Here is a 27,780-nt window from a genome sequence, read left to right on the forward strand (position 1 = left end):
CCATGGTGAAGATTGGGGCAGAGGGAGGGATTGAAGGAGTCAGCCGTTCTTGGAAGCACCCTTGAGCCTTGTGGAGTCACAGCTGTCTGCTGGGTGTCATTCACTCTTCTCACGTCACTAAGTGGAATCTTTTTTTTTTTTTTTAAACCAGCATTCCCTTTCTTCAGCATCCTCTCAGACTGGGGAAGAGCTGCAAACTGTAAAGTGCCGTGACAGGAAGAGCTAGCTAGGTCACTTTCCTGAAGGCACTTGGCCAACAGCACTGGTAGGGAAGAGAAGGTGTGTGGTGGGACCAAAACCATGCCACCTGCCTGGCATCCCTGCCTCCCAGCAGCTTAGGTGCCCTGGTAGCTGGAAGCTCTGTGGGCTCTCATAAACAATGGGCAAAATGGCTTTTGGAAAGCATCACACATGCCGCATGGTTGTAAGGTATTACTAGGAATGGGTTCTACCTTGGCCAGAGTAGCTATTTGACAAATCCTGCTGCATCCAAAGGTATTTCTTCTTCCAGATGAGAAGTTGGGTGACAGACTGGCCTGAAAAGATAATCCTGTGGGCCAAGAAAAGGAAGATACCCTGCGAGTTCTTCTCTGGAGGTGGGGGGTTTCTACATGCAAAGTTGTTGTGAGTGTACCCTGTGCTCTTCCAGGCTCTTCTACCCCATGTATACTCTGTGCTTGGTCAAATCTCAGGAATAGTTTCTTCTTCCAGGGATGCTGGTGAAGCAGGCATTCCTTCCCTGGCTGAAAATTTATGGGCCTTGGTGATTAGCAGTGATTTTTCTGCAGTGGAAACAGGAGGTTCGGTTGGGCGCTGGGGCTGAACTGGACCCACAGACGTTTCTTTCACCGGCTTTGGAGGATAATAACTACTAATGCTGCAATCCCACTCTGGCTCTGGAGAAAGCATGGCGGGGGGGGGGGGGGGGATGCAAGGCAAGGCTTAAGGCCATTTCTTCCTAGACACAGAGAAGGTGTTTTTGAAAGATCTCTCGGGGTGGGAGGCAGAAGCCTAGTGTTATGGTTATAGTTTTATGGTCATAGTGCTAAGCTGTCTGGGTTATGGGTTCTCAGGGTCTCAGTGCAGAGGCCTTTGGAGGGCCCCATGTCATCTGGGGCTGCATTCCTTTCTCCACAAGCCATCATGTATCTCCAGAGGCTGGCCCTTGGACGGCCTTGTGGAAACACCTGGGCCCAAATGTGGCCAGTTCCCGCAGCGCGAAAGGAAGCGCTTGAGTGCTTCTCACCGAGAGCACATTATTATTTTTCTCTTCCCTCTCGCATGAATCATTTTGCCTGGAATCTTCCCAGCGAGGGTTCAACTGGCTAATTGATTCTGTCCCCGCAATCAGGGGATCTGCCTCACCCACCAGGCAAAGCAGCTGAGACGCGGAAGTGCAGTTCTGGGCTCACCCAGCCCTGAGCTCAGAGCATGGCTGCAGCATTTTAGCATTTTGGAGTCCAGTGGCCTTGGGGGAGTCTTAACAGAACTTCTCACTTTGCTCAGCCATAAGCTCCTTAGGGTTCGTGTGGTCAGCTTTAAAGAGGCGATACGCATGAACCGCCCAGCAGATGGGCTTGGGAGTGGACTGGCCATTAATATGACTCCCTACCCTAGTCCCTGATGGCTGCCCTGACCCCTCTGGAACCCTCTGGAAGAGGAAGTCAAGCAGACAGAAGGGCCAGCCTCCAGAAAGGCATTTTAATTAGTTTTTGTTGTTTTCAACTGCATCTCCCTGAGCCCCCTGAGCCCCCACCCCCACCCCCGCTCGCCCTTGAAGCTCTCAATGTAGACCAGGTTGGCCTCAAACTCACTGAGATCACCTCTGCCTCTGGAGTTCTGGGATTCAAGGCATATGCCTATACATCTGGCCTGGGTGTTTTATTTAATTAAACTGATGAACCAATTACTTGTGCATATTTGTGTCTGCTTAGCGATTGTGTGGGTAGAGAGCAAAAGTGAGGGTGTGTCCTTTGTAAGTTATTTAATCTCTCAACTTCAGCTCCGTCTTCAGCCTTGTCAGCAAACAGGAGTTGTATTTTCCTTGTGGTGGGGGAACTTAAAAACTACATAAGCAGGGTCTGGCAAAGACTCCTACCTAATAAAAGTAGCTGGGTCAAAGGCGCAGCCCAGACACCTCTGTGGGTGCAGAGGACTCACAGGGGAATTGCGGTGCCTGCTCCTCAGCCAGGGAGTGAGCGTGGGGTGGAGAAGGGGCCTGTGGTGGGAGTGAGGGAGGGCAGCTCACAACCATAGGAGGAAATGCTGGCTGTGAGGCTCATGTGGTCCCTAGAACGCCTTCCTTCTTTCTTTCCTTCTTTCCTTCTTCCCTCCCTCTCCCTTTCAGCCCTCCCCCCTTCCTTCCCTCCATACACAGGTGCTCTCTAGGTAGCCCAGGTTGGCTTAGAAATTGTGATCCTTCTACCTCTGGGTGCTGGGATGATAGGCGGGTGCCCTCACACCTGGCTAGTAAGACCCAACCTGCCTCACCTGTCTTCATATCAGGGACTTGTCTGGGCGTTGTATACCCTTCTTCTGGGGAAGCGTGGGCCCAGGGCTCTCTATAAGGGTCAGGATTTTGCTCAGTGCCCCTTTACATTTCCAGCAGGCTACAGCAGGTAGTGGGTGTCCCTGGCTTTTGTGCCTCTGCTATATTCCTTGCTAACACCATAGATTTCTATTCTGTAGTGTTCTTTTTAGAGTACAAAAGGCTTCTGTGGCATATCATCCACCCATTTCCCCAGTCAGCCAGCCCCCAGCAGCAGCTCTCATTCAGAAGGGCAAATGTAAGACAGCCAGACAGAATGGAACAGGCAGTACCGAGGAAGTTAGGATCTGTTGTCACTGTGTTTTTGCTAGAGCAGACTGTACTGGGCTACCCACACTGGTGCTGGGGAGAAACGGGGAGGCCAGGGAAGGGGGAGGGGCGGCCCGGGAGGTGGGAGCTCATGGCTGGGAGGTGCTTCTGGTAAGCTGCTGGACATCTAAGCTGATTTAGACCAAAATGCAGCTCAGAGGTCTGTTGAGGGACTGCTCACTCGGCTAACGTGCAGTAGGTTCTCAGTGGCGGATGGACTTCCCCACTTTCTGTGGGATCCAAAGCCCACAGCTTGGGGCTGGAAAAGCAATCCCCTGGCCCACTGACCTACAGCAGTCAGGCCATCTGCCTAAAGCCTTATGAAGAGATATTACTACCCAAACAGGAAGCCCGGAGACCTCTGCACAGTGCTGCCAAGTGACAAGCTAACACTTGGGAGGGTTTTTTTTTTTTTTGTTCCCCATTTCAGTTCAGGACCTAAGAGCTTAAATAGGAGCTTGGCAAAGAATTCCATTTTGTGTGGAGAGGACAAATGGAGTTATGTTGGGGTGGTGAGTGCGAACCCTGAGTGCCACTGGGAATGACTGGATTGCAGCCTGACCATTCTAATTCACTAGAGCACTGAGGGAAATGTCTAGAAGGGAGGAGCTGGAAGCATTTCTTTGTTGATTGATCTTGGCTCGTGATTATAGTTACGGAGCATGCAAACATAATTTATGCTATTTAAAGGCCGCGTGCTTTTGTTTTGTTTAGAGACAAGGTCTCAGGTGGCTCGCACTCACCTCAAAGTTGTTATGTAGTTGAGGATGATTGTGAACTTCTGATCTCCTGCCTTTACCTCTCAAAGTGCTGGGATTACAGGTATGCACCACCGCACCTGGGGCTGGGGTCAAAGCCAGGACTTTGTGCAGGCTGGACAGGCAGCTCGCTAGCTGACCTACCCCTCCTCCCGTAGAGGGGCTTCTAATGAACTAATACCATTGCTAAAATGCCTCACTGTGGGAAGAGTAAACCAAGCTGACTCCTCCTTCCACCGGTCCCAACAACTGAGGTAGGACTCCATCTGTGGAACAGGGGAGTTTATTAGGCTTCCTACAGAACAATAGGCAAGGGCAGGCACATGGGTGGCCTTAAAACAGTCTCTCTGAAAGGTCTGCACCCAGCATGGATAATGACTCCCCCATGGCCGTGTAGATGAAGACCCCTCCTCCCCTAGTCCTTCTCAGCCTAAGTACTCCAGCCCAGTGGTTCTCAACCTTCCTAATACTGTGACCCTTGAATATAGTTTCTCATGTTGGGGACCCCCAAGCATAAAATTATTTTGTTGCTACTTCATATCTGTAATCTTGCTCCTACTATGAATTTGTTACGTAAATATTTGACATGCAGGATATCTGACATGTGACACCCTTCTCCCCCAACCCAGGAGTTGTGACCCACAGCTTGAGAACCACTGCTCTAGCCTTTCCCAGAGGCCCCAAGCAATTAGGCCAGAATTGCTTATTACTGGTCAAGAGGAGTGAGTGGCTGGGTACTCATGGGAAGGCCCCACAATCTGAGGGACCATCAACAGTCAAGAAACCCAGCTGTGATGATGTTTGGCAAGTGTGCCCAGCTGTACTAATGAACATGGTGACAGTTTGGCTTGAACTATAGTCCTATACAACAAACAATAAACATGCCAAAAGGATAAAACCCATTTGTACATCTTTTACTATTTAGGGAACTTGTATGTATGTACACACACACACACACACACACACACACACACACACACACATACATATGTACATGTATATATATGTATATATATCACATGGTCATATACATCGGAAACCCAGTTTCAAACGTTACCACAATTCTTAGGTAGGTGTCATTAAGCCCAGTTTACAATGAGAGCGGTATCTTGCAGTATGAGTAGAACCAACAGAACCCTTTTCATGGCCTGTGGCCCTGTTGGAAATTGGTAGAACCTTTAGGGACTGGGGCTCATGAAAGGAAAATATTTGCTTGATTGGGCCTCTGGATATTTTCCGTTTTGCTTTTCCTTCATTGATGCCACGCGTTTTGGAGGAGTGTCCTTTTCTGCATACCCCTCCGTGATGTGTCTCTTTGTCCCCAGCGCCCAAAGCTGTGCGCCAAGTGGCCACGTGCTGAGACCTTAAAACCCAGTGCTGAAGTGAACCTTTCCTCTTTTTAAATTGATTTGTCTCGGATATTTGTTACAATAACAGAAAGCCGAGCAACATCAAGCCTTACCAGCCGGTGGTACACATGGATGTTCTGGCTTCAGCTCCGAGGCTTTTAACTCATTAGAAAGCTGCTGTAATGATTTGGTAATGTTTTCCCAAGGCTTATCCTTGAAGTTGCTGAAGTCAAGGTTTGAGGAGGCACTTATCTGGATCCCTTTTATTACGTTTTTTACTTTACTCCGCCTCTCCCCGGAGGCAGAGAGGGTCTCCTGAAGAGTTTACTCTGAGGGTTCACTGATGGGCAATGAGACTTGGTAATGGCAGTGGGATGAGCTTGATTGATGTGCACTGTAAGTGAGACCTACTCAAATAATCAGACACCACTCGCTGACTTCAGCGATCTAACCTGCATCCCTGCTATGGGATGAATTGGGGTTCCCTTGAAGAATCATTGCAGGCTGTTATAATGTTAGAGAAAATGCTAAACACACACACACACACACACACACACACACACACGGAGAGAGAGAGAGAGAGAGAGAGAGAGAGAGAGAGAGAGAGAGAGAGAGAGCGAGTGAGAGAGAGAGAGAGAGAGAGAGAGAGAGAGAGAGAGAGAGAGAAAGAGAGAGAGAGAGAAAGAGAGAGAGAGGAGAAACCAGATCCTTTTTGTTTCTCCTTCTTTCATTTCTAAAAACCAGTTGGGAAGAAAGTGCACAGTTGCCAGGACAAGAGAATGAGGTCATGGATCATGATTCATGTGGCTTTCAGAAACATAAATCATGCAGCCCGCTGTCGCAGCTTTCCATTCCGTGGCAAGCCTCTGGGAGCAGTAGTACAATATACGTAAAGTATTTGGCCTTCTCCATGAGTTTGGATATCCTTCCCAGTGGCATTCTCATTAGAAGGTCAAGGAAATTCATCCTTTGTCCTATTACTGTCAGGTGAATGCACAGTAGCTGGAGGCTACTCGGAGACAGCTCTCAGGCGGTGGGGAGCCACCCTGCTCTGCTTTCCTAGAGCTATAAGCTTTATAACTGACGGCTCCTGTGCACTAAGCATATTTGAATGTATTCTGTCAATTTGTGTGCTCTTCACACTATTTTACACAGGTGTGTGTGTGTGTGTGTGTGTGTGTGTGTGTGTGTGTGTTGGATGTCACCACTAGAGGAGATACTACCCTATAGTGGTCAGCTACGGCCTTCCTGGAGCCCATTGGTATTTTGCAAAAGTTGATGCCTTTCCTTATGATAGAGGAATAATGCCTGTTGTGAAGAAGCTTTGGAAAATGTAACAAACAAACAAAACAACAAATGGAACAGGACTTGTCATGCTCTGGCCTGCAACACAAATCTGGCCAGTTGCCCATTTTTGTAAATAAAGTTTTATTCAGACAGCCATGTCCATTCCCCCACCCCCTGTGGCTCCTATTGTTCCACAAAGGCTGGACTAAGCAGTGGCTACACAAAGCTCTGTGGTCTACAAAGCCTAAAATATGTTCTCTGGCTTCTAGATCAAGTTTGCCAAACCTCACAGAGCACATACGCTCTTAGAAAATGCCAACTAAGAGAATAGGTTGATCTATGCCCATGCCAAAAGGTGGTCATGGCGGACTTTTTGAAGTAGGTTCTTCAGTCTTCTCTTCATGTGTAGGCAACATTAAAGCACAATCATACACATGCATGCGCGTGCGTGCGCACACACACATACACATACACACACACATATATATGGCATGTTTTACAGCCATAGACTATTCTATGTGATAAAATTTACAGCAAAGGAGAGCATTATATAGGTATGCTAGGATTATTGAAGTCATCCTTTATAATTTTGCTGTGTATTGTATCTTTTACAGACAAATTTGTGATAAATATCTTCATATATACATTGCTTGTTTAAAAGGGTGTTTGTAATGTCTCTGAACTCAGGTGAGGCTCCATTTTGAATTTCATTTAAAATCACTAATACATTTTTAAAAATTAGGTGTGTCTCTTCTTCCTATCACACAGAAGCTTTCTGTGTTTGTTGTTTAAAATTTTTAATGGGGTCTCATCTAGCCCAGGCTGCTCTTAAACTCACGGTGTGGCTGAGAATGAGGTTAAACTTCTGGTCCTCCTGCCTCCACCTTCCAAATGCTGGAACTACAGACAAAAACCTGCCGAGCCAGATTAAGAAGGTTTTTGTTTGTTTGTTTGTTTGTTTTGCAGGCAGTGGTCTCGTATGCATGGTTCTGTCTCTACTCTTCCTCTCTCTTATGCAGATGTAGCAGGTAGTTATTAAATACCTGAAGGCATGCTTTCTACTCCACTAGCCTCTTAGACTGTATGCTGAGTATTTATTGAGGTTTGCAGGATGAGGCAATGGGCATTATGTTAGTGTCCATGGCTGCTGTAGTGAGTGGCTACAGATCTGCTGGCTTAAAATGCACATCTATTATTTCCTAGATCTGGAACCAAGGGAATCAAAATCCATCCCACTGGTGCAAATGTATGTGTTAGCAGAACTTGCTCCTTTCAGAGGCTCAGGGTGAGACTCTCTTCCTTGTCTCTTCTTGTTGGCTACTGGCATTCCTTGGCTTGGAGCTCCACCAGGAATCCATTTTATGGCTGCATTGCCTTCCCTTCTGTGCCAAGTCTCCCTCTTCCACTGTCTGGTAAGGACATATGTCATTGCATTAAGGGTCCATTTGGACATCATTAGTTTAGTCACATCTGCAAAGTTCTTTATTGCCCCAAAGGCACCACTTGAGTGTTCACAGAATTGAGAGCTAAGCATTTTTGGGGGTGCATTGTTGTCCTACCTTGTACATAATTTCTTATTATTTGAAAATATGCATGAGTGTGAATACAAGCACACTTGTACTCCAGCTACGTGGCACTCAAGGCCAGACTGAGCAACAGTGCAAGGCCCTGTCTCTTAAAACAAAAAAACAAGAGTTGGTTCTGACTCTGTGCTAACCACCTTTTGTAACAATGATGTAAAAAGGACTTGTGTAAGAAAGCCCATGGATGACAGAGATGGGTATAGACTGCGTGGACTGTGCTGCGTAGACACCCAGGCTCCTGTGCTGCCTCAGGTGACATCATGCGTTTGCCTTTCCCTATCTTGAACTAATGGTGCAACTGGTCACTGTTAACTGAGGTGAAGGACAAGTACCCAGGATTGCATTTTGTTGGACTATCTTAGATGAGCCACAGAGACACAACAGCCTCATTGGCTCACGCAGAGGGATGGTTCTTCTCTTTACAGTTTGTCCTCCGCCTCTCTGATTACCCAACAGTCTCTGCTTGCTTCCAGCACATCTTCAGCACTTCCCACCCTTGCCAAACCTCTTTTTATCAAAAAAGAGAACAGACCATGGGCTGCAGAATCCTAGAAAACTTACTAACCTTATTTTGTATTTGCTGCATTTATTTCTACAGCTACCTCTTTTTCTACTGATAGCAGTGCCATAGAGCATCCCATAAGAGAAGAAGATGACCTGGGGATGCGGCACAGTGGTAGAACATTTGCCTGACGTTTGTGAAGTCCTAGGTTCGATTCCCAGTACTGAAAGATAAGATGAAAGGGCAATGATTTAAAAACATGAATTAAGCTGGGCATAGTGCAGGGAGTACTTGGGAGGCAGAGGCAAGTGGAGCTCTGAGAGTTCAAAGCCAGCCTAGTCTACAAAGTAAATTCCAGGACAGCCAGAACTATATAGTGAGTCCCTGTCTTGAACCCCCGCTCCCCACAAACAAAACCAACCAACCAATCAACTAACCAACCAACTAGCCAACCTATTCATGAATTAAGTAAATATAGGGCAAGTCTTTCTTAAAGAGAACACATATGACAGCTGTGAGGTCTGTGAAAGACTCAGAAGCCTCCAGGCTGCCCATCCGCTCGCTCTCTGCTTCTACCACATGAAGTGAGGCACCCCGTGTCAGAGGCCACAGCTGGATGCTCTCAGCATTAACGACTTCTCATTCTTTTCATTTCAATGCGTCTGATCCTTTAGGGACCACTGGGCATCAGAGTCGTGAATATTAATCTTGTGTTGAGATTGATCACAGCCGACTGTAACTCCAGGACTTGGGCAGGAGGAGGCCTGGCTTCTTCCTGCCTGCCCTTTGCCTTTCCCTGAACATCTGGAAGTCAGGGAAGTCTGACTCCTTGGCAGGGCCTGGCTATTATTTGGACACTTCACAGATGTTAGGGGAAACTCTCTCGCCCACCCCATCAGACTTCCGTGGCATCTCTTTGCTGAACGGGATCTCCTTGTTTGAATGATTGTGGGAAGTAGGAATCTCTTATTCTCCATCTCCTTGGCCATAAATATATAATATGAAAATGCTAATTCTTGAGCGTGGGGGCTGTGAAGCCCATGCCACTTCCTCTTACGTGAGGACGACCTTCCCGGCTAGAATCTTCATCACCATTACAAAACAACTCTTATATTTTTCAATGCTGGCCCACAGGCCATGCTTCCTTTTGGGCAGGGCTGAGGGAAGTGGAGCCGTAAGTGCAGGTTATATCACTCAGTGCTGTCCCAGCAAATGTGCACCCCGCTGCTCAGCTGCAAGGCGATGAGACTTGCTGATGGGCTTCGGTCCTCTACTTCCCTAAGGAATGAAGGAGGTAAGAGCAGGCTGATGGATAGGGCATCCGACAGATGCTTGGGAAGCATCTCTGGCACGCAGTATAAGACAGGCAGCCCAAAGTTTCAGTGTTAGGTGAAGGTAGGCAAGCCAGCTTAAGTCTGTGCCTCTTTCTCCTCTGTGAAATGGAAAGCTGTCTCCCAAGGCTGTAACATAGATTCATGGGAAACACAGAACTCCACAAACGCCTGCTTTTAATTCCCTCCAGTTTGCAAATGGGAAAACCACAGATCACAGAGGAACTGGCTTGCTTGAGGTCATATGACTTGACAGAGTCCCAGGCCAAGCTCTGACTGAGTGCAGCCAAGTTTGATGCCAGACCCAGCGCTGGCCACTATAGTACTCAGTAGCTCATTTATCCAGGCTAGAGAAATAGCTTCATCCTGGGCTGACTCCCTTAGAGTCTGAGGAGCCCTGCTAAGCCCTGGCAGAGCCTGTGAAATCTTTGCTCTTGTTTGGACCTCAGTTTGTTCAGGGATGAAATGGTGTGATGGCCACCTCTTCCTCCTTCATGATCACAATGGTAGCAGCTGCTATCCTGCCTGGCCTGGTGAAGGCTAAGGAAGGAAAGTAGAGGAAGGAGGGAGAGGAGACAGCACACAGTGCCAGGAACTGACTAGCCCGGATGGAGAAGGATTCACAGAGGGGCACTCTCCTGGTCTCTTGGGCTGCTCCCTGCTGCTCAAAGACAAAGCAGATGCATCTGGGCCTGGGCCCAGGTTGCCAGGGTAACTGCTGCAGCAGCTGCCTGGGGCCTTGCAGCTGAGGCCCTTGGTTGCCAGGGAGGCCACAGAGCTGGGGGGAACGGTCAGGGGCCTGCCAAAGGAAAGCTGCATTTCCACGTAAGGGAGGCTGAAGAAAAGGTAGTTGTGGGATCACACAACCTTCCTGTGAGGCTGTGGACAACTGAGAAAGAAGTGGACCCTGGGGAATAGCTTTATGACCTGAGCCTTTGGTCCTCATTGTACATAGCAACAGCAGTGATATCTCCTTCACTGCATCCCTACTATGTGCCAGGTACTGTGTGAATGGTTTATGCATGAACCGACTCTCACAATTGACAAACAGATTTAAAAGCCAGGCTGGCTGTCTCCAGAGCCTTTGAGTACATACCTTTTGTACATGTCCAGCCACCGCTGTAGAGATGCTTTGTGTCTACAGTCCCCTGGGTGCCTGGCAAGTTATTTCCAGTCTAATGCTGGCAACAACCATGCAGGACAAGTAGAGCCACCTGATCTCTGCAGTGTCTGGACACCCAGGATATGTAATTTTTCAGTGACATTGGCTGGATAATTGGACTGGCCACACCATTTTCTTTGGGGTTGGAAGGAGAGGGCCGGGCACCCTGTCAGGGTACATGGCTTTGTGCTGAGCAATCAGGGTCTTCATCACCCTGCTGTTCTGGGAGTTTGTGGACCCCCCTACCTGCTTTTGTCGGAGCAGATGTGCACACATGTGCATCGTGGGATCCAGTATGTCTTGACCTTTCTGGGCTTCTGTTTCTATTCAAGGAGACGGGTGTAATGAGTACATTCTATCGAGTATTAAATTAGTGCTTTCCTAGCAATGGAAACAGTCTGCAGTACGCTTGCCACAAGCCACATGTGTGCTTGAGAGCTTGAGGGAAAGGTGCATGCGCTGGAAGAACAACCTTCATTTTAATAAAATTTAGGGTGAGGGCATGAGTCAGCAGGAAAAGTGCTTAGCTGTGAAAGCATGCATTCAAACAAACTGGAGCTTGACTCTAGAACCTACGGGTGTGGCAACCCTGCCTACAATCTCAGTGCGAGGGAGGTGGAGAAGGGGGGCATCCCTGGAGCAAATTAGCTGGCCACCCTAGCTGAAATGGGGAGTTCTGAGTGCACTGAGAGATCCTGCCTCAATAAATACCATGGAGAGCAATCAGGGAAGACACTCACCATCAACCCTGGGTCTTGACATGCATCCCATATGTGTGTCAACATGCATCCGCACCCACACATCACATATACATACACACACATGCCACACAGACATACAAAAAGTAAAATAAAATTTAAATAGCCACCCATGGGTAGTAGCTCCTGAGTTAGGTGGTGTGGTGGTAACACGTGCTGAACACAGAGCCGAGAGGTGTCTCTGAGCCACTCTTTTGCCACAACACAGGACTGACTGCATTATCTCCATTTCACAAAGGAAGCCCGCTCTAGCTTGCAGCTGAGTACGCAAACAGGTGACACCCCCCCCCAAGCCTGCTTTTCTGTCCCACAGAGATGAGGACCTTCACCACAGAAGGGTATTGTCCTCAAAGTCAGAGTGCATTGGGATCGATGTGGAAATAGCCAGGCCGAGACCCTGTGCCCACACACACCTAGGTGATAAAGGAGTGTAGGGTTGAGATCAGAAATGGGACATGATCTCTGAAAGGGAAAGCAATAAGGACCCCCATAGAGGGCACTCCCTGACCATGTCTGTCCCTTAATCCCTACGAGCCATGGTTCTGCGACTCTCTAGGAGGCTCTGGGCAAATCTCTTCTTTTCCTGGGTCTTAGCCCACGCATCGACCAACAGCCTCGCCAGATATCATGACAACCCGGAGAGGCGCACACGGAGGTGAGGCCCCATCAGCTTGCCCTCCTTCCTAGCTGCGGGGAACAGACTGGCTACAGGGAATGCAATCTTGCTTTTCGGGTTGTTCAAGTCCTGAAAGGCCTTCTTTCAGTGCCAGGGGTTTCCGGATGACCCCTGCGTTCTCATGACAGGGCTCACAGAGCAGGTCAGGCGGGGGCTGCGAGGTGAATTTGAAACTGCTTTTTAAGCTGGTACTCTGGGGCTTGTGCATGAACCAAGAGGCTCCCTGAAGGCTACGGGCCTCAGCCTGAGGCAAGTTGGCAGGCCCCACCTGCCAGACCTGTTCACCAGAACACAGCTTCACTTCAGGGTTTGGTTGTGCTGCTGTTTTCTTCTTCTTTCTTATGGAAAAATTCAACCAATGACAAGAGTAAGTTAAGCGAAGTACTTTCACACATCAGCCAGGACAGCTAAATTTGTAGCATTAAATCAGTCAGAGCCAGCTCTGCTTGACCTAAAACTTCCATCCTCCCCATCCCCCCACCCTCCAAGCCCCCCGCCGCCCAGGGTTATGATGTAGCAAATCTAAGCAGGTGTGTGTGTGTGTGTGTGTGTGTGTGTGTGTGTGTGTGTGTGTGTATGTGTGTGTGTATGTAGGTCAGAAGATAATTTGTAGGTTAGTTCTCTCCTGTCACCATGTAGATTTCAAAGACTGAACTCAGGTTGTCAGGCTTGGTAGCAAGCACCTTTCCTGCTGAGCCCTCTCATTGGCCTGGTCAGTAGTTTTGTACAAAAATTTATGGGACTGAAAACAGGATGAGGGTGCTTTCATTTGCAGACAGTGGATACAACTGGAGACGACCATCTTAAACATTTATAAATTTGCCTTATATTTTCCTACTGAATAGCGCAGTTCTTTGGGGCTGAAGAGATGATTTCGTGGTCCATCTTGTTGCTGGCTGCTCTTGCAGAGGACCCAGGTGTAGCTACCAGTACCACGTGGGGGCTCACAACAAGTTCCAGGGGATCCAGCGCTTTCTCCTGACCTCTGTGGGCAGTCAGCAGGCACGCACGTGGTACACATATATGTAAATGCAGGCAAAACACTCATACATATGAAAGAAATTAACCTAAAAATTTCCTTTTTTTTTTCCTCCTTGTAAACCTAAAAAAATTCTCAAAAAATTGAATCTTTTTTCTTTTTTCTGTTTTTATTTTTGAGATAGAGTCTCACAGTGTAGTCCTGGCTGGCCTGGAACTTACTACACTGATCAAGCTGGCTCCAAACTCAAAGAGCTCTGCCTGCCTTTGTTTCCTGAGTGCTGGGATCAAAGGTGTGTGTGCACCAAGCATGAATCACTCTTTTTGGAAAGGAAAAGTTTCCCAAATGAATTGAAGATGTATGTTTATTCAAGCACCTTCATCCAGATATTTGTGATGGCTCTTTCATAGCTGCCTTGAATAGGAAGCACTCAACAGCCCTTCAGCAGATAAGCAGGTCAGCAAACCAAACAGTCACCTGTACACTGGGATATTATTCTATGATAAAAGGAAATGAGCCGCCAAGTTGCAGAACGATGTGGGAACGCTCTAAATGCACGTTGCCGGGACAAAGGACTAGTCAGGGGGACCGAAAGGGTCCATCCAGCTCTAGACATCCTGGGCAATGTAAGAGTGTGGAGGCAGGAGAACTCACAGGGGAGGTGACAAGATAGGACGGGCACAGGAAAGGGTGACAAGGCGAACCACGGGGGACTCTTAGGGCGGTGAAACTGCGCTGTGTAGGGCAATAATGGTGGCCCTGTCAGTTACAGCCTTGCCTAAGCCTTCTGAAGGCGGAGCACCAAGAGGGAACCCCAAGGTAAAATGTGGGCTCGAAGTGAGAGTGTATCTGGACTAGTTCTTGAGTGGTAACAAGTGTGGTGTGAGAAGAGGCGCTGTGCAGGGGGATGGAGTAGAGGGGAGCTCTCTGACCTTCTGCTCAGGGTTTGGGCAACCCTGAATGTGCTCCCGGGCAGCTTATTCATTGAGAAAAACTAGACTTCCTAATCCCGCGGACCCTCTGCTGGGGAGGCTGTGGCTGCGACATCCAGTTGTGACCCTGCTGTTGCCTTGGGTGGCAGCTTTGGTGAGACTGCAACCTGGAGACTGAACTGGAGCATGAGTAGGTAGGCAAGCTCTGGATTCGTAGGCTTTGAATGCCAGAGAAATAAGACTTCTATCCTATAAAGCTATGGGTGGGTACTGGGAAGTGTATCAGGAGAGTGACTTGGGGTGGGGGGTGAATGATTCAGGAGACCTGGGCTGTAGGATTAGTCCTGCCCCTTCTCTGAGCTTCAAGCCCCTATTTGTAGAGCTAGAAGCTGTCTTCGGCCTGGAGGGTCTGAGATCAAAGCCTGTCCCAGCTTCCCAGCCCCTCCCTCTCCCTGCTCCGCCCCTTTGTTTTTCTGTCGCGCTGTGCCACGCTTTGGTTGGATGCCTTCCCTCCAGGGACAGCTACTGGACAAGGCTCCATTTGATTTGATACGATTTCTCTGTCTTTGAAATCGCCAAGGAGAAAAGCTGAGGTCTAGCCTGCTCCCGGCAGCCTCGTGGAAAGAAGACAGAAACTAGGAGCCCGGGAACCAATTCCTTTGGGGTTTACAGAGCGGGGACGGGCTCCCAGGGGAACTGGGGGTGGTCTCTGATTGCTAGACACCTTGACTTCCAGCTAGCCAGACTCAGAAGGTTCCCTGTGTGCCCTGCTTTTGAGGCTCCAGCTGGCTGTGTGCACTGGGGGAGGTATCTCTGCCCCTTCCAGACTGTCCCCTGTGATTACAGTATGATTTATGAGCTTTCTCTCCAAAACATGAGAGCACTGGCCACATGAGGACACTGGCTGCACATGAGACTTGCCCCACAGCCCAGCCGCTCTAATAAGTGGTATCTTGTTATGCAGAGGACCCGGGGGGGTGGGGTGGAGTGGGGAGATGGGGGAATTAAAGTGGGCTTTGCTTTGTTTTGTTTTAACATGGAAAACACCAAGCTCTTAGTGAACCTCAGTCTACTGTAGTGTCCAAAGCTTTATTGTCAGCTTCTGAGGGATGTGAGTTTGATTCCTAGCTTGGCTTTGAGCTAGCTTTTAGGACCATAGACTGACGGTGTCCTTTGCCACCACCCCCTCACCTACAGGGGTGAAGTTGGGGTACCAGCAGTTATCCTCCTTCTAGGGATGTGCTGTGGCTTACCCGCGACAAACACCTACAGCACAGGAGCCCTTGCAACGCTGGCATCAAGATGATTCTACCAATGGAGGGTCTGAAGGGTGGTAGGGGACTATGTGAAAAAGTTTGTTGTGGCTATGTGTTGATACAACAGCTGGGGCTCAGGAGAGTGACAGCATTTCCATCCACTCACACACACGGGCCTATGGATACACACATGCCTGGGCCACCGATGACGGTTTATAGGCCATGTGTGACCTTCACCAAGCCTCTGAGCTTAGCGTGCACAAAGCCTTTGTTTTTCCTTTGAGGATACTGACTGAGAGCCACACTCTGTGTGCTGTGTGTAAAAATTGATAGTAAGTGAGAGCCACACCAAGTGTGTATGGCGAGTGTGTGCACATGTGTATGTGTGTATGCGTATGCATGTGGTATGTATGTGCACATGGTGTATGTGTGTTTGCATGTGTTTATGTATGTGGCATGTGTACATGTGTGTGCATTTATGTGTGCCACATGTATGCATATGGCTTGTGCATCTGGGCGAATGTGGCATGTGTACATGTATGTGTGTGTGCATGTGTTGTGATGTGCCTTTTGCCTAAATGTGTATTGTATGTGAGGTTGGTGAGCAGTGTGTGGTTAATGCTGTGTATGTGACATGCACTATGGTTCTGTGTATGAACTTTGTGTTTATCTGTGTGTTGATAAGCATGTGTGTTTGTATGTGTGCCTGTGTGTCACTTGAGATGCTCACATTCAGGGGCTTTGTGGGTAGAGGAACGTGATAAGCATGAATAGCAATTTGCTGGCCAGGTGCTGCTCTTCTGATGGATTTGTTTTGTGCTGGGAGAATCACACACTTGGATTTCATTGTAGAGACCTCAGATAGGGCTTGCAAGAATGAGAGCAACCACCATCCAAAACCAGTCCTGGTAGTCTGTGATGCCAGGAGTCCCATGGCATGCTGAGGATGGTAGTGGGGCCAGTTGGTGCCCTAGGCCTTGCTGGAAGGAGACCTTCCTGCCAGGGCTGCAGAGCAGCAGTATGGGCTTCCTGCTGTCTAACCTCAGGATGAACCAAGGCAACTCTGCTGTTCCACAGCTATAGTTGACATTTAAAATGTTTCATCTAAGTGTAAGTAGTTACAAAAGCTACATTTCTTCCATGTTTTAAATATTGGCATTTTAGAATAACGTTATACCATTGCCTTAAAAGTAGCAAACCAAAGCTCAATAACATTGCAATTAAAAAAAGACTTATCTTCCCATGAAGTATTACATAATGCAGAAGAATGCACAGATGGGATGCAGCTCTGTTCATCTGACCCATGTACTGCCTAGATCCAGGTGTGTGGACATGCTCAGAACCCCAGAAGGCAACCCTGTGTCCCTCTGAGTCAGCATCCCTGTAAGGTGACTGCTTCTCTCTCTAACACTGTATACCACCTCATCTGGTCTCAGTTTTCCTGGCTAATTCAATAGACATAAGCTCCGTGCATTTCAAGCTGTGCTGTGCTATATGCAGCCCATAATTTCTCACCGTATAGCATGCCCCTGAGCAGTGCCTCGTCTGAAAACATTGTTTCCATTCTATTAGACTTTTGGAGTTACTTCTAATGCTTAGCTATAAGGCTCTGATTATTTTAAACATATTTTTGGGTGGACATAAGTACTGACTTCCTTTGGGTATTTATCTATGAGTGGAGTTGCCAGGTCATAAGAAGAATTCTGCAATATATCAGCATTCTCCACTGTCCATTAAAAAAAAAAACAAAGGCATACAATTCTTTATATCATTCCTTATCTCTCTGAAGTCATAATTTTCTTTATAGACTTTTATCTTAGTATAGCTTTATGCTTAAACCTTAGAAATTGATTATCATATTTCTTTTTAGCCCATATACAAATTTAAGTAGACATTTTGACTTTTCAAGTCACATTTTATTTATTTACTTACTATTTATTTATTTGTGCATAGAGGGTTTATGGTCATTTGAATTGAGGAAGGTTTCTTTCCTTCCTTCTTTCCTTCCTCCCTTCCTTCCTCCCTGCCCTCCCCTCTCTTTCTTTCTTTCTTTCTGTTTTTTAAGACAGTATTTCTCTGTATAATAGTCCTGGGTATCTTGGAATTCCTGGATTCTTTGTAGACCTACTGGCCTCAAACTCACAGAGATCTGCCTGCCTCTGCTTCCCAGATGCTGGGATTAAAGGCATGTGCCACCAGGCTTGGCCCAAGGAAAGTTTTCTAACACCAATATTTGAAATTGTTTTTGTTGGGACACCTGGACATTTTTGCCATTTTGGGGTCTTCAGTCATAGTTAGAATCTGAATGAACGTGGCCTTGTTTTGTTTGTTTGTTTGTTTGTTTTTTCTGGACATAGGGGACAGGACCATTGAGACAGTGAGGGGGAGGGGAAGGCGTGGCATTTTCAAGCAGATCTGGAGGGCATAGGGAAGGCCATGAGGCTCTCATGTGGATTCTCCCACTTTCCTGTTTGCAGACAGGAGGTCTTGGTTTGTCTGTAGGTGGGTCTGTGCCAGTTTGTAGACCCCCTTTTTGATGATGATGATGACGGTGATGATGGTAGTGGTGGTGGTGTTAGTAGTGGTGGCAATGATGGTGATGTTTTTGAGAAGATTGCCAGTGAAGTGCAAACAGGGTGCCTTGCAGAGCTAGGTCTGTTGAAGACCCAGGAAGGGGTTGTTGCACCTGAAAGGTGGCAGTGACAGTATTAGGACTTGACAAGATGATGGGCTGTGACGGTTAAGACATCAGGACACGTTACGGTGGTGAAAGGTTGCAAGGACTCGGGTGACTTTGTTTGTTTGCTAGCTTGACTCCCAGCTTTTGAACAGTCCTCCTGGTTGTCCAGACTCAGCTTGGTCAGCCAATGCTTCCCCAAGTGTGGACAGGGTTCTTTTCATGGTACTTGAGATGGTTACACATGGAGCTTAGGGTAAGTAAAAGCAGAGCAGACATGAACTTGATGAACACTAGAACTTCAGATGCCTTCTGATGCCCTCTGGGTCCTGCCTGCAGTAGATGAGAAAGATCCAAACCCCTCTTTCCAGGCACTTCCTTTCTGTTGAAAAAGCACAAGCCTCCTGGGCAAGCCTCAGGACCTTTGGCAAACCCTCGTTGTAGTGCGTAAATAGGATTTAAAAACTGTTGTCATCATAGGACTCATTTACCATATCCCAGGCTGTAAGGGCTCCCATTGTTCTTGAGCCTTATATATAGCTTTTTAGTTTAAGCAAGATGATTACAGTGAGAAAAGTTAATCAATCCACTAGCCAATGGCCTGAGAATCCATCAGAGAACTTGATGGCAATATGGAGTGACCCAAGTCTGGAAAATAGTGTAGGTTAGACTGTGTAACAGATGGGGTCCTTGCCAAAGCTCTTCATATCAAGACTGGGGCTCTGGGGTTAGATGTGGGTCCTGCTGCTGTCCCCAGCCACAGCCTGACGCTCAGCTTCTTGCCTCCCACAGAGATCCGCACGCAGCTGGTGGAGCAGTTCAAATGCCTGGAGCAGCAGTCGGAGTCGCGGCTGCAGCTGCTGCAAGACTTGCAGGAGTTCTTCCGCAGGAAAGCTGAGATTGAGCTGGAGTACTCCCGCAGCCTGGAGAAGTTAGCCGAACGCTTCTCCTCCAAGATTCGCAGCTCCCGGGAGCATCAGTTCAAGTGAGAAGTTGGCCGTGGGTCCTGGGGTGGGGTGGGGGCCGCACCGGGCAGGGAGGGCTGTTGGCAGATGCAATGGGTGAAGGAGGCCAAAACAGGATGAGGAGACCAGGACTGGACCTTCGCCTGCAATGTCCTGCAGTGTCCTGCTGTGTCCTGCAGTGTCCTGCTGTGTCCTGCAGTGTCCTGCTGTGTCCTGCAGTGTCCTGCAAGGCTTCTGCAGCTTCCTCTTACCCCTGGGAGCTAGTTGTTCTCACGCACCAAGTAAAGATGGAAATGGCTTCCATGCAGAAGGATGCTGTAGGGAGAGAGATGGAGGTGGCCTCCATGCAGAAGGATGCTGTAGGGAGAGAGATGGAGGTGGCCTCCATGCAGAAGGATGCTGTAGGGAGAGAGATGGAGGTGGCCTCCATGCAGAAGGATGCTGTAGGGAGTAGGTGAGTGGCACAGAGCTGCGCATTTGTGTCCAGCTGAGACTCTGTACCCCCTTTCGACACATCCTGACTTCATCTGGTTGGGTTTCACTTGGGTACCAGCTCGCCCACTGTATCCCTAGAACGTCTTCTTATGAACTAGGTCCTCAGGACATCCTTCTTCCTTGCTCTTCTGGAGGATCTCAGTACCAAAACACGTTCTTAACCTTCTTATTTACGACGCACAGGCCTCCTATATCCAGAACTGCTCACACCCTGAGCTCTGAGTGCTGAGGCTCTCTGTCTGCCCTGGCAGGTTCTGAAAGCCTCTGGTTACACCCCGAGTTGTCACCAGAGCGATCCCCAGTGGGTGTGCACAGCTGGGGGTCTCATTGCCTGCCACTCTTTCCTCTTGATTTGAAACCAGCTCCCCTCACATCCTAAGTGTGAGCATGGGGCGGGGGCGGGGTGAGAACAGAACCTCAAGGGCACATGGATCCCTTATTCCTTCACCTTGTCTATAATGAGCCCTACTAGCCCCTCATGGCTTCATTAACTCAGCCACCAGATGGATGGGGGCCGCAGCTGGCAGTCGGGCCAAGCGGGCTGCTTGTCAGGCTACGAAAGTCTAATTAGAGGGTCACCCAGGCCAGTGCAGCTAGGGTAGACCCTTGATGTGACACTAATGTGATGGCCCAGCCCTGATGGCTTTTGGAAGTTGAGTTTTCCTGCTGACTCACCTTTGACCTCCAAGGTGCTCAGTGACCTGACTTCTGTTCCTGGAGTTTGTGCTGTCCTCTGGTCCTTCAGTCTGGGCTTTTCGCAAAGCCAGGCTGTCCGCCGAGAGAGTCTTCACTTAAGGGTGCCTGAGCTGCCAGGTTGTTTCTCGGGTCTTGTTTTATTGTCACTGCAGCGAGCCAGGCTGAGGGCAAAGATGGGGTGTTGTGAACAGGACAGAGGAAGGAGGGGGGAGGAGGGAAAGGAAAGAAAAAGGAAGGCGGTGAAGGCGGAGTTTATTCATTCTTTAAAAAAATTTCTTTTATTTTATTAATTTACTCAGATTACAACTCAATTGTTATCCTATCACTTGTATCCTCCTGTTCCTCCCTCCCTCACACTTTCCCCCTATTCCCCTCCCCTAGGTCTATGACCGAGGGGGACCTCCTCCCCCACTATATGGTCATAGGCTATCAAGTCTCATCTTATTGTTTTTTTGACTACCATCAGACCTCCCCACCTAGAGGAGGTAGTCAAATATGGGCCACCAGAGTTCAGTCAGAGTCAGTCCCTACTCTCCATTTAACTGTGGAGAATGTCCTGTCCTTTGGGTAATCAGAGTAGGGGTTCAATGTTTATTACTTGTATTGTCTTTGGTTAGTGCAATAGTTTGAGCAGATCCCCCTGGGCCCTGATCCATACACCACGATGTTCTTCTTGTAGGTTTCTAGGACCTTCTGGGTCCTTCTATTTCCCCGTTTCCTATATTTGTCTTACCTAGAGTCCCAGTGGGATGTCCTCACATCTGTTCCAATCTCCTGGTAAGTGAAGACTTTCATGGGACATGCCTTTTGGGCTAGTGCCCCATTGTTAGTGAGTATATGCCATGTGAGTCTTTCTGTTTATTCATTCTTGCTCTGTGCAGTTCATGGGAGTTGCGAGACAATTGATTGACTGAAGATGCCACAACAAGTTAGGGACAGAACTAGGTCAGGGGCTCGGTCCTCCATCTCTAGGTCAGGGTTCCTCCTTTTGTGCCATGGACCCTACTTCTCCTCAAGGCCCAAGCTTTTCCCAATTGGCCTGGGCTGTGGGGATGTTTACGGCTGCGGAAGGTGCTGCATTCCATGTGGCCCTTGATTTAAAGAAAGGCTGTCATGGTAGCTTAGTAGGTTAAAGGGCTTGCTGCCAGGCCTGACGATTTGAGTTTGATCCGCAGAGTCCATACGGTAGGAGGAGAGCACTGACTTCTCACAAACTGTCCTTTAACCTCTACAGGGCCTGATGCTGGCTCCTGGGTGTCCTGGGGGAGGTTGAGCATTTGTAGAGAAGTGGCGGGAGTCAGAGGGGGGGGGTCTAGATTGTCACCTGTCACTGAAGTGAGATGGGAGGATTTATGTGAGAGTGAGGCAACCCTAGTACCCTGGCCTGGGGCCTTGCTCTGTCCTCTATGGATATACACTAGGTTTCAAGTCTGAAATGACAGAGAAGATAGCTGGTGAGTGAGGCCTCCTCCGCCTCTGCATTAGAAGCTCTGGGGCAGAAACAAGCCTTTCTGGGGATTCTGGTGACCAGCCAGCACTGTGGTGGTTTTCTAGATGACAGGTGGTCTTCAGTCTTCTCACAGGCTGCTCTGGCCTGCCTTCCTTGTTACTAGCATAGAGGTCACAGTTTTTCTATTTCTGGAGCAGGCCTGGGGAAGCCTTGCTTTTCCTTCTGATGGTCTGGAACCAGGAGCATTCCCTGAGCAGGAAGATGCCATCAGGGGCAGCATATAGGGGCCTGACCCTGCTGCTCTAGTGGGTGGGTGGCTTGGTCCTAACAAGCTGGCTGGGTGTGCAGAGACAGAATCTCTGTGGCCAAGACCTTTCCCCCGAAGCCACGTGTGTTCTAACACCAATACTTTGAGATACTTGGTGGGGGATGGAAAAAGAAGAAAAGGAATTCTGTATTTGGGAATCACCGAATATTCTGGAACTCACTATGTATGTCAGGCTGGCCTTGAACTCACAGAGATCCACCTCCTGTATCTTGGGTGCTGGGACTAAAGGTGTGGCACCACCATGCTCACTCAGCCTGCTATCTGTCCCCAGCGGTGTGTGGAAGGCTGAAAGGTTTGTACCGAGTAATCAGTCCTGTTGTCTTCTGCTTGAAAGCTATTTGACCACAGAGTTTCTGCTCCCCAAGATAAGTAGTTACTCTTTACAAACCAGCTCTCCCGGAGACCCCATATGCAAATCTCTGATTTACAAAGACCCGAAAGTATAACAGTATTCCACTAAAATAGTGTTCTGTGTTTGGGGTCCCTTTCATTCTAATTCCTTTGGGGTTTGGTAGTTCTTGCCTTTTGGAGGACTATGCCTCATGACAATGTGCTGTCCAGGGTTAAGTGATTCTGGCTGCTCTGTGGGCCACAGAGAAATGCAGCAGGGAATCCTACTCAAACACATTAGAGCTATTTGTGAGGAAAAGGCAGTTAGGGCTGAGCTGGGCGGTGTGCGGTTAGATACTGCCTAATATTCTATGGAGATCTTCAGAGCCGGTGAGTTTCTTTCAGCTCCACAGAGCAGCTGAGAGAGAGGATCCCAACGAACAACTGGCTTCATTTCCAAGAAAGCACTTTTTTTTTTTTTAATTCGAGAGAGGGTTTCCTCTGTGTAATAGCCCCAGCTGTCCTGGAACTCTCTTTGTAGACCAGGCTGGCCTCAAACTCACAGACATTTGCCTGCCTCTGCCTCCTGGGTGCTGGGTTTAAAAGCGTGCGCTACCACACCTAGCCAAGAAAGCACTTTTTTATTGGGGGAAGAAGTGCCATGGTTTTCACAGCTGCACCATGCCTCTAAAATGGTTGGATAATTAAGATTTAGCCCTCTGGGTTGTTTCTGGACAGAGAAGCACTTTTGCAATGTGTAATTTGAGATTGGTGGGCAGAAGATCCAGGGTTAAGAGATCTGGGCAGAAGAGGTAGGGATGGAGGAAGCCCTCAGCTCAGGCTTGTGTCTTTACTGACAGTTATGACTGCTTCCATGGCCATAATCGCACTAATAATTTGTCTAGTCTCCAGGTTCTCTCACATCAGTCTACGTTCCCCTGTGCCACATGCTCTCTCAGGTGAATAATGGTCATCTTATGTTGAGACATGCAGGGCAGATACATCTTTATCTTCCCAGTTGAAACTAATAAGGTTTAGGGAAATTAATTTGCTTAGTACACAGCTGTAGTTGCAGGTACTATAGGCAGCATTCGAATTAGTTTACCAGACTCCAAATGCAAAAGTGCCTCTGGCTGCACTGCCACATGGTAGGTCCACTTCCTCGGTTCTCTGCCTGGGCTGGTACTTGCTAAGAGTCAGCTATCTATGTAGACCTGGGTGGGCATCAGGGGTCTAGGAAAGGCTCCTGTGAAAGCTTCTGTTCCGGCTTGGCTAGCTGTGGGTCTCAGAGAGCTCAGGTCAGATTCTCAAGGAACCATACAGTTTGTAGATCTGGCATATGGCCTTCTTCCTGCTGGGTACTTGAAAGCAAGGAACCATTTCTTATAGTTTTGGTTGTGAGCCTAGCCTTCAACGGGGTAGCCATCTCTCCAGCCCACAGGAACTCATTTCTAATCTCTGTCTCTTTGTCTTTATCTCTGCCTCTGTCTCTCTCATCACACAATGCAGAACTCAGTGCTCCTTCAAATGAAGCGCGGCTCCCCTGTGCTCCCTAAGGCCTAACTTAAATTCTCTTTCAGCTTGGAGAAGAGAGCCTCTGTCATGCTCCTTTCAGCAAACCTCAGGCCTCAGCACCCGCCTAAGAATGCATAATGCTGTTTGTTTCCCTTAAAATTACTTTCTCAGTTACCTTCTATTTATGGCAAGCATTAAAAAAAAGAAAACAATGACTAGGGAAAGTTCTTTATAAATTTCTTTGGAAAAAGACAGCAGCTTCCATCTTCTACATTTTGTCTTCAACATTCCACCTTCCATCTTCTACCTTCTGTCTTCCCCCTTGCATCTTCCACCCTCCATCTTCCCCCCTCCATCTTCCCCCCTCCATCTTCCCCCCTCCATCTTCCCCCCTCCATCTTCCACCCTCCATCTTCCACCCTCCATCTTCCACATTTCACCTTCCATCTTCCACATTCTGTCTTCCATGTTCCATCTTCCACATCTCACTTTCTGTCTTCCACCTTCCATCTTTGATATTCCTTTTCCACATTCCATCGTCCACCTTCCATCTTCCACAATTTGTCTTCCACATCCCATCTTCCACATTCCACCTCCCATACTTCATCTTCCACATTCTATCTTCCACCTTCTGCCTTCCACATTCTGTCATCCACTGTCCATCTTCCATATTCCACCTTCCGTGTTCTGTCTTCCACCTTCTATCTTCCATATTCTATCATCCACATTCCATCTTCCATATTCCATCTTCTACATTCCGTCTTCCATATTCCATCTTCCACCTTCCATGTTCTTTCTTCCACATTCCATCTTCCACGTTCTGTCTTCCACCTTCCGTCTTCTATATTCAATCTTCTATCTTCCGCCTTCCACATTCCATTTCCACATTCTATCTTCCATCTTCCATCTTTCATATTCCATTTTCCACATTTTGTCTTCCACCTTCCGTCTTCCACATTCTGTCTTCCACATTCCATCATCTTAAAAACCTTCTGTCCTCTACCTTTCATTACCACATCTCTTTTTCTCTTCCGTGGCAGTGCTTTCTAGGCTCTTTTTGATGGCTGCAGCCCCTTCTCCTCTTCTTAGTTTTCCATCTTGTTTTCACTGCTCCCACATATGTTCCCTGGAATCCTCAGAGATCATAATCGATGAATTACAAAATATAACCAGGTTGTGGCTTAGCTGTGTATGGATAGTACATATATCTCATATACACATCAACAGCACTCTTATTTTTGTATTAAGAATGATGGGTTGATTTAAAGAGCACTGTGGATGTAGGAATCCAGCTCATGGATGTTCATGTATCCATCCAATTCAGTAAGTAGAATAATGGTGGAGCTTAAGAATTATATAGGACCTCATTCACCAACCTTTAGCTCATGCATCCTTCCTGGAACTCTAGTGAGACATGGAGAATCAGAGGAACTATCACCCTAGTTGGACAGACAAGGGACTTGGAGGCCAGTCATGGTGAATCCTCATGACCTACAGTTGAAGGGTGGAATAACTGGCCAGATGAGTCTTGGGAAGGCCCTTCCTCTGCTTGGTTTTGTATACAGCATGTGTCGTGTTCATTTTTCTGTTAGATAAGCCAGGGCACAGAGGCTCACGGGAAAGGAGATGGTGAGATTGCCCAGGTGTTTCCTAATGGGACAAGGGTTTTAGGACTTGACCAAAGACAGAGATCTGATGCCCAGAGAGGGTGTCAGCTGCAGGGCCTGTGCTCTGCAGATCCCAAGATCCCAGGATGCTGGGTTTAGATTCACGTGCCTCCTGGGTTCTGCAGGCTTGGATCTGGGTTCTGTTGGCTAAGCGGAATTTTCCAGCCCCCAGCCGGGAAGCTGGCAGAGCTAGCTTGCTCTAATTTCATTTTCCTAACTCACCAGCTTGGCAAGGCTTGGCCTCTCCAGCTTCAGTCTCTTGGAACCTCATTTCCACCTTTCTTAGCCAAAGCAAGCAAGCTGTGACTCACCAAAAGTGTTCATTGCTAGTTTCTAGCCATAAAAAAGAAAATATGTACATCTGTGGAAGTTCTGCCCTTCCGTCTTAGCTCAGCAGCTTCTGCCTGCCGAGGAGAGGCTTCGATGCAAGTTGTGAAAAGCAAGAGTCGCTCGCAGTGTGCCTGAGATGAGGGAAGGCTGGCTCGCTTTATTCTGGTGGCTTCTAAAAAAGGGGACTGCGGCAAGCTGGGAGGGAGCTGGATATCAGCCCTGGGGTCCATTTTGAAAGACCACAGGTGACCCCAGGAAAAGGAGAGTGGAAGCAGAGGTTCCTGACCCTCTGTCCTGCATCTGTAGTCCCAGGATGCAAAAAGCAATGCAGATGGCACATGCGACGATGCAGCAGGCATCCCAGGACCCAGCATCCCTGCAAGCCTTGCAGCCTCACTGTGTACCACTCCCATCCCTATGCATTTTGTTTCCTGTGCTTCATCTACTTAGTCCCTTAAATACATGCACCAAGCTCCTGCCCCTCACGGGGGCCACTCTTCCAGTACTTCCCCTCAACCCCCTCTAATTCTTCTCAGGAGCCCACCTTACCTACTCCTTCCTCACAGATACTTCAGCGAACCTTGAAATCAGGCCTCAAGACCCGTGCTCTGTGCCCTCATGGCACAGTATGCCCCTCCACTCTAGCACTCCGCCGGTGTAATTCTACCACACCTGGGGCACCTCCAGTGGCTCTGTCCTCCCCCAGCACACTACCCGCTATGTGGAGAACAGGAGCCACACACATGTGCTCAAGGTCATCTTGGAGCCTGGCCCTACAGAATGCACACCAGAAAGGCATTGCACAGGTGAGCCCTGAAGCATGACCAGGGAGCTCTGGTCTGGTGTTCAGTGGCATGGTTTGAGTAGCCAGGCCACAAACATAGGGGACCTGTGTGTGGTCACATCGCTAGAAGGTAGACATGGAGAGCACCGCTCCCAGGTTCAGGTGTCTTTTTGTTTCACCTTGGTGGCCCATTGAGGTCATGAGGGCCTGGTACCTCTGTGGCTGAGGTCACAGATGCCAGCCTTCTCCAGAACGGGTAGCTCCAATTCTATCCCGGCTGTGGACAGTTCACCCAGTGTTTTTGATACTTTTACTTGCTGTGATAAAAGCCATGACTGAAGGTGACTCATGGAAGAAAACATTTATTTTGTTGGCTTATGGTTCCAAAGGGGAGGCCATAATGGCTAAGGCAGCAGATAGCCAGAACAGAGAGCTGAGAGGGCGCATATTCAATCACAAACAGGAAGCCAAGAGTGAGAGCTGGCAGTGGGGTGAGACACTCCCAAAGCCTGTCCCCAGTGATGTACTTCCTCCGGCAAGGATGCTCCTCCCCAGATAGCACCTAGCCAGGGACCAAGTGGTCAGAGAGAGGAGCCCACGGAGGATGCTTCTCATTCAAACTGCCATGCCCAGCTTCTAGTTTGCATGGACACCACACGTTTTAAGTGGAAACAGGGCAGGCAGGAGATGGGAAGGCAGAGCTGGCTGTTTCCCATGCTGGGCAGAGCTTCAGTGTGGACGTGCTGCTTGGAAGGCACTGTCCCTGCCTGTCTCTTCCTTGTTCCTAGTCATGGGAGAGGGGAGAGGTGCCTCTCCCTGATTGCAGCCTTGTCAGACTCTCTGGGTCGAGGAGGGAGGGGCTCCTTCCCAGCCAAGCCTCTAACCTTTTCTTCATTCCCCCAAATGCCACTTCTACTTCCCTGGGTGCCCAGCCAGGAAGCGGGTGTCACCCTGGATTCTTTCCCCTCAGCTCCCACCCTAGCCCCTTCTTAGTTGGCCTGCAGGTTCAGTCAATACCCTAGCACTGAATCATTCCAACCTTTCTCTTGGCCATCACCTGAACATCACCCCCTGCCCTCCCAGGGTCCCACTGTGGAGGGTTGAAAAGATACT

At 48.5% G+C, this 27,780-nt stretch overlaps 1 protein-coding gene across 6 annotated transcripts in view; it reads left to right on the forward strand.

The window, feature by feature from the left end:
• SRGAP3 (SLIT-ROBO Rho GTPase activating protein 3) overlaps positions 1-27,780 on the forward strand; it is a 229,215-nt gene that overhangs the window by 98,248 nt on the left and 103,187 nt on the right. For all 6 annotated transcript variants that reach the window (XR_014776192.1, XM_084765997.1, XM_084765993.1 and 3 more), the window contains exon 2: positions 18,900-19,092. Coding sequence is in view for 4 of the 6 variants with exons in the window: in XM_084765997.1 (XP_084622123.1) it covers positions 18,900-19,092 (193 nt within the window). In the remaining 2 variants the exon portion in view is untranslated. The remainder of the gene's footprint in view (positions 1-18,899; positions 19,093-27,780) is intronic.

Source organism: Acomys minous (genome assembly GCF_964271855.1).
Source record: "Acomys minous genome assembly, chromosome: 17".
Lineage (NCBI taxonomy): Eukaryota > Metazoa > Chordata > Mammalia > Rodentia > Muridae > Acomys > Acomys minous.